Consider the following 6,658-nt stretch of genomic DNA (forward strand, 5'->3'; position numbering starts at 1 on the left):
GCGTGTTTTATACACTTCAATTTGAGCCGTTCGGGAGGTCGTACCGGACCCTGTTTCTTTTTCTCCCGGTTTTTCAATCACGCGTCTGAGGTCATTTCAGGAGTTAACCTATTCGATTCAGCCTCAAATAACGAGCATTAATCCATTTTTCACGATTATCCGACGTTCGACAAATGCAGGTTTATGGCATACCGGCACCCCCAAATTTCTTCCGTTGCAACTCAAATTTTGCGTGGCCGCTTTATCTGACCCGAGGAACTTTGTATGCAATTTCCGGAGAATTTTGTTCCGGGGCCCTGGATTCCCGAAAAACCGTGTATTATAAACTTCAATTTGAGCCGTTCGGGAGGTCGTACCTTACCCTGTTTCTTTTTCTCCCGGTTTTTTAATCACGCGTCCGAGGTCATTTCAAGAGTTAACCTATTCGATTCAGCCTCAAATAACGAGCATTAAACGAGCATTAATCCATTTTTCACGATTATCCGAGGTTCGATGAATGCTGGTTTATGGCATACCGGCACCCCTAAATGTCTTCCGTTGCTACTCAAATTTTGCGTGGCCGCTTTATTTGACCAGAGGAAGTTTGTATGTGATTTCCAGAGAATTTTGTTCCGGGGCCCTGGAATCGCGAAAAACCGTGTATTATAAACTTCAATTTGAGCCGTTCGGGAGGTCGTACCCGACCCTGTTTCTTTTTCTCCTGGTTTTCAATCACGCGTCCGAGGTCATTTCGGGAGTTAACCTATTCGATTCAGCCTCAAATAACGAGCATTATTCCATTTTTCACGATTATCCGAGGTTCGACGAATGTTGGTTTATGGCATACCGGCACCCCCAAATGTCTTCGGTTGCTACTCAAATTTTGCGTGGCCGCTTTATCTAACCCGAGGAATTTTGTATGTGATTTCCGGAGAATTTTGTTCCGGGGCCCTGGAATCCCGAAAAACCGTGTATTATAAACTTCAATTTGACCCGTTCGGGAGGTCGTACCTTACCCTCTTTTTTTTTTCTCCCGGTTCTTCATTCACGCGTCCGAGGTTATTTCAGGAGTTAACCTATTCGATTCAGCCTCAAATAACGAGCATTAAACGAGCATTAATCCATTTTTCACGATTATCTGAGGTTCGACGAATGCTGGTTTATTGCATACCGGCACCTCCAAATGTCTTCCGTTGCTACTCAAGTTTTGTGCAGCCGCTTTATCTGACCCGAGGAACTTTGTATGTGATTTCCGGAGAATTTTGTTCCGGGGCCTTGGAATCCCGAAAAACCGTGTATTATACACTTCAATTTGAGCCGTTCGGGTTCAAATTTAAATGTCTAATACACGGTTTTCGGAATTTCATGGTCCCGGAACAAAAATGTTTTATGGACATTTTACGTCACTCCCCTATTTTGACGGTAAGAAATCCGATTGCCTAAATCAGAAAGAATCAAAGACGTGGTTTGGGTTAATATAGCCTTTAAATTTTGTGGAAGGAGTTGCCTTCTAAAACTTTAGCACTACAACATTGCTTCACACTTGTGGAAGCTTCATTATGCATTCCCGAAACAAGGCGCCCCGGTCGGAGTGAGGGGAGGGCAGCACAAAATTTCTTGGAAAATCATTATTGAATATACACTGGAGCTTCAGTTCCGTTTTTCATGAACGAATTAGCCCTAATTTTTGCCACATTCTTCTGGTTTTATACCATGAGAGAAATTCTATTAAGTAGTCTACTACACAAGGCCACAAGAACCAGATAGTTCGTGTCAATCAGTATAACCAAGACCTTCTGTCCCGAGAAAAGCGCATGTTGACTGTACAGCTTTCGCCTACATAACAGACATTTGGTTTCAAACAACTCCAATTTAATAGCGGACTGTAAGACATCAGACATTTGGATGAAAACAAGTTCTCACAAAGCCTGCGTCACTTTAAGCCAGCACATATTGACTGTACAGCTTTCGCCTAAAGAACGATGTTTTCCACCTTACAATATCACGCAAAGTTTCGTATCACTCCCATCTCTACATTAAGCACTCCAAGCAAAGCCATTTTAGGGGAAACAGCATAATCCGACCAGCAATATTGACAAAACAGGAACGAAAGCAATTAAAAGTGTATTAAAAAGTAAGCATCTTCTGTTGCAAGAAAACTGTCTCGAGTCATCACATTCTTTATCATCATCATCATCGCGGAACAAGCAAGGAATGAAAGAAGGTTCATGTAAATTTTCGTCATCATCTTAATGCTCAGCTGAGGCAGCAGTGACATAAGTACCACGGCGACTTCCACCAATAATCACATCTTTCAAGCGTGATAAAATCCTTCCCGATTTCTGAAAGAACATATAGGAACACTTGAGTTGATACAGAAAGACAAATAACAAGTCTGATTCTCAATGACACGAAATACAGCAACCAAAAAACCAATCCCCTATATCGGCATTTCATGGCAGAGTACAATAAAGTGAACGGCGAATAACAAAACGGATTCCATAGATTGATAATTGGCTTAGTAGTTAAATGACTTACGCCACAATTTTTTTTTCATGGTGTAAACAAAAAAAAAAATAGCCTTCTCAAAATAACTAGCACATTTAACCTTGTCATAGTCTCTGCTTTCAGTAACTGTATTAGACATTATTGTAGATTTGCATCACCCAATAATATAAAGAAAACAGAAAAAGAACATACTCCGCAGACCGTAATAAACATCACCGATCAAAACTAGGCAGGCTGTAATATTCAAGTAAGAAATGAGACTACTCTTACAGCAAAAACACATATAAAACAATCATTTGTGGTTCAAAACCTCAAACAAATCATGAATGGGATGGACAGCTATCATCATTAACAATTTCTACAACTCCAAGAAGCAATTAATTTTTTTTTTAGGAGTGACTCACTCAAACTGAAACAAATTTCTTCCGAATGATTATACCCTCGGTCCATCAGAAAGCAAAGTAGGAAATAACTAGTTAACCATTCCAGGGCCACCTATCGGCCTATCCTATTCTAAGAACATGAATAGAGACTCAAATATGTCTTTCGCTAGCATTGGCTCTAGCAGTTCAATGCTCTATGTTGCGCTTCAAACTTTACAAGCATAGGGCAACTCCTAAAACTCCTAAAATAGGAAGAAACATGTACAGTGTAATATGCAGGCTACAAAGATATGTGAGAGCTAATACATCCATAAATAAAAAAGTATTAAAAACACACACACCAGCCTACGTCATGAAGCAATGCAATAGATAATAGATATCGTCAATGTCAAATCCTCGCAACTTTCATAAGTAGCTAATACTACCATATAAATTTACTGCAATGCAGCAATTGTAATCTTACACCTACAGAGCTAAACTACCATTGCGATTTGTGAGAAATGATCATCGGTTATCTCAAGCTTGTAAAGAGGGGGAGACTTTTAGGCAATGCAGTCAGTTTCTACATTTGCCCAGGACCGCACAACAAATGAACATCTAGAACAACATTTAAATACCTCATCGCCAACGCTGAGCTGCCACCTCTGGTGCAAAACTTGCCACCTCTCCTGCTGCCACCTCTGTCCAAGAACGACAAGACCCATTACAGCTGCAGCAACAAAAATAGACCAGAATCCACTAGTTTCTTTTGCTTGAGCACACAAGGAGGCCACCCCTCTTTTCCACCATGCCTCACAAGGAAGCTCAGAGTCATCAGTTTCATCCTCCTTTCCTGATTCTGGAACCTGAGAAATTGGATATGATGGATCTCTAACATCGTTAGATGCTTCAGCTAAATCATTCACAACAGCACTTCCATCATATGCAACTGAACCACCAATAACAGCCTCATAAAAGTCCTCTTCTTTATCATCAACATTCGGCCCATGCGGAGAGGTCTGTTCATTAACATGACTTTTTTCCTCGAATAATGGAATATCAGGAAATTCTTTGCTCACATCCAACCCTTCGATCCCCCATTTTTCATTTTCCTTCTCCTCAAACTTGCCCTCTTTCAACACATTCATTTCAGAAACAAGGTCGTCTGGTTGATCACCCGTGGGATGTTCTATTTTTTCAGGCACGATTGGCAAATTCTCATGTTGACTTGGCGGAAACACAAAATGACCAGACATAAACAAAGTCCGCGAAGTTTCTGGTTCTTCGTTCCCAGTTACCGCACTGCCATTATCCTCATGAATAGATTCATCTCCCTTCGGCCCAGGAGCTGCCGCATATGCTGATGCCGTTAGTGATACAACTTCCCAATCATTTCCACGTGCTCCCTCCTCATTTTCAGCAGTCTTCGGAACTTCACCTTCATTTGCATGTGAGATAGCTTCCTCTCCCTCATTATCAGCCATGTTTGGAAATCAGGCTATCTAATAGTAAAACAACCAAAGAAAATCAATAAGAATTAAAAGGAATTAATCCAAAAACAATGCCGAAAAATTTCACAAATATATCATATTATAAAGAGTCATGCAACATTAATAATGAAAAACATGCGCCTACATCAGCCATGTGTTTCATCCTATGAACTAAAAGTAAGTCTTTACGGTCTCATCTGATTGAGTGACACAATGAAACATCTCCGAAAACATTTTGCACAGCCCAAAGTCTGACTTAGACCAAACGATCACCTAAGTCACTGCCATGAACCACAGGTGTTCCAAATTTTTATCTTTTAAATACTTCACAGTGTTGAGAACTCTACAGATGAACAGATGCTGACCAATAAGCAGGATTCAACAATACCAAGCTTTATATTGATATCACAGCTTCCACACTGTAATCACTCACATAAACATCAACCCTTGAAACATCCACCCTCACAAGCTAAGTTAATTACTTTAAGGAACAAACACGATCACCTTAGAGCGAAAACTCAACCAGCCAAATCTTTCCATCAGAGTCGAAAGCAATGTAAACAAAACAATTTTGCCCTCGTATGATGATGATGATGATGATGATGGTGATGATGCTATCTAACATTATTCGGACCTTCAATTGAAACTCAATTCTATATTTTTCAACCACTAATACACATTCAGTGAATCTTGTGTGAAATTGTTATATACATGTACGGTGGTGGAACCATGATTCGAAATTCAGGGGCTAAACATCAATTAAAAATCTTAGGAGGACCGGTTAGGAATGCAACATAGCAACTTAAAAAAGAACTCAAAAGTTCTAAGAAAAAAATTCATAGTTTTCATTATTTAATAACGTGGCCGTCCTTGCTAACATCCCTCACTCCGCCACTATGGATAAAATCAAGCAATTGATCCCTCCAAATTAAACCTATTAGTAAATGAGGAATACAACACTAAGGGCTTGTTTGGATTAGGGGATTTGGAGGGAAAGGAAGGGAAGGAAGAATGGGGGGAAATGGGAGGGGGGAGGGGGGAATTTGGAGGGATCAATTTTCCCTCTTTCAACGAAAATTAAAATCCATCAACCATAGGAAAGATTTACAGGAAAATTGTATCCAAACACCCATACAGGCCATACTCCGTCCCCCTTCCCTTTCTGTTCCCTTCCTTTCCCTTCATCCCCCTCCCCCTCCCCTTCCCTCCCCTCCCTTTCCCTCCTACTTTGCTATGCATACAAGACATGTTTGTATCTGTGTTACTTTGAATCGTCAGGAGCAGTTATTTCAGCGAAGTTTTCAATTATTTGGTCTAAAATGAAGTATCGAAGTATCGTGTTGTACTCCATGCGTCGGACACAACGCGCAACCGAAATGAAGGAGTAACATATGTTTGTATGCATACAACCGTCTCATTAAGTTTTCGTATTATCAAAACCAAAATAAGATTGCTAAACTTTTTACATTGAAACTAGGATGAACAACACAGTATCCAAAGCCATTAAAATATCCAAAGATGAAGCAAATCATCAAAATCATACACTCGGCATCGGGCATACATCATCATACGCACAACAACTAATAAACTGAAGATTTAAGCACTAAATCTTCATCAAAATCATCAAAAAGCACAATCATAGAATCATAGTTAACAATAATCCTAAAAATCAACACTAAATCTCTACTTCTCATCAAACTAATCCTAATTCAGCTCAAATAACAAAACGATCGAATTCGCACATCAAAAGCAAATAATTCAACATAAAACATAAGTCATAAAATCACAATATCAAGAAATTGTAACTATAATTACAATGATTTACAATTAGTACGATAAAATTAGGTTAAAAAGGAGAGAGAAAAACGAAGACATACAGCGAAAAATGGATAGAATCGCGGATTGCGAAGATCGGAGGTGATGGGGACGGAAGAGATGGGAGAAAATACCTCGGGAAATGCGAAGAAATGGAACAATAGAGGAAAACTGATATTATAAGGTGGAGTGATGAGGTAGACAACAAAGTGACCCAGACATCCGGTAAAAAGTAGTTATTTTTACCGCCTCACCCCTTCGTTTATTTATCCTTGTATACTTGTAACTTGTAGTCAACTAGTCATGTACTCCATGTCGTAGATTTGTAGCACCAAAATTTAGGAGGAACGGTTTCTGATTATATTATTCAACTGGAAATTTGTTTAAGGTGGTCATTTTAAATTTAGGATAGGTTAAGTCACTTAAGTATCAAACCACTTGTGTAGTTGTGTATATAGGAATATAGGATAAAAATATTATTATTTTCCATGCATTTTTATATAC

At 39.4% G+C, this 6,658-nt stretch overlaps 1 protein-coding gene across 3 annotated transcripts; it reads right to left on the reverse strand.

Moving 5' to 3' along the window:
- Positions 1–1,879: 1,879 nt before the first annotated feature.
- Positions 1,880–6,392, reverse strand: LOC141586104 (ATG8-interacting protein 2-like). Of its 3 annotated transcripts, none has more exons than XM_074407233.1 (3): positions 6,217–6,392; positions 3,488–4,351; positions 1,880–2,321 (listed from the first exon to the last, which is right to left on the reverse strand). In XM_074407233.1, the coding sequence occupies exons 2-3, from the start codon at positions 4,331–4,333 to the stop codon at positions 2,229–2,231; spliced, it is 939 nt and encodes a 312-aa protein (XP_074263334.1). In that variant the 5' UTR covers positions 4,334–4,351; positions 6,217–6,392; the 3' UTR covers positions 1,880–2,228. The 3 variants fall into 3 exon arrangements, with proteins under 3 accessions (XP_074263334.1, XP_074263335.1, XP_074263336.1); XM_074407234.1 differs by having other exon boundaries at positions 3,488–4,347; positions 6,217–6,331; XM_074407235.1 differs by lacking the exon at positions 6,217–6,392 and adding an exon at positions 4,607–6,216 and having other exon boundaries at positions 3,488–4,561.
- Positions 6,393–6,658: the final 266 nt, after the last annotated feature.

This window comes from Silene latifolia, chromosome 6 (assembly GCF_048544455.1).
Source record: "Silene latifolia isolate original U9 population chromosome 6, ASM4854445v1, whole genome shotgun sequence".
NCBI classification, from domain to species: Eukaryota; Viridiplantae; Streptophyta; class Magnoliopsida; order Caryophyllales; family Caryophyllaceae; genus Silene; species Silene latifolia.

Coding starts and splice junctions, on each gene's coding strand:
- LOC141586104 (XM_074407233.1), bottom strand. CDS start 4,333: ATGGCTGATAATGAGGGAGAGGAAGCTATCTCACATGCAAATGAAGGT. Junction 2,322..3,487: donor AGCTCAGCGTTGGCGATGAG/GTATTTAAATGT, acceptor ATGTTCTTTCAG/AAATCGGGAAGGATTTTATC.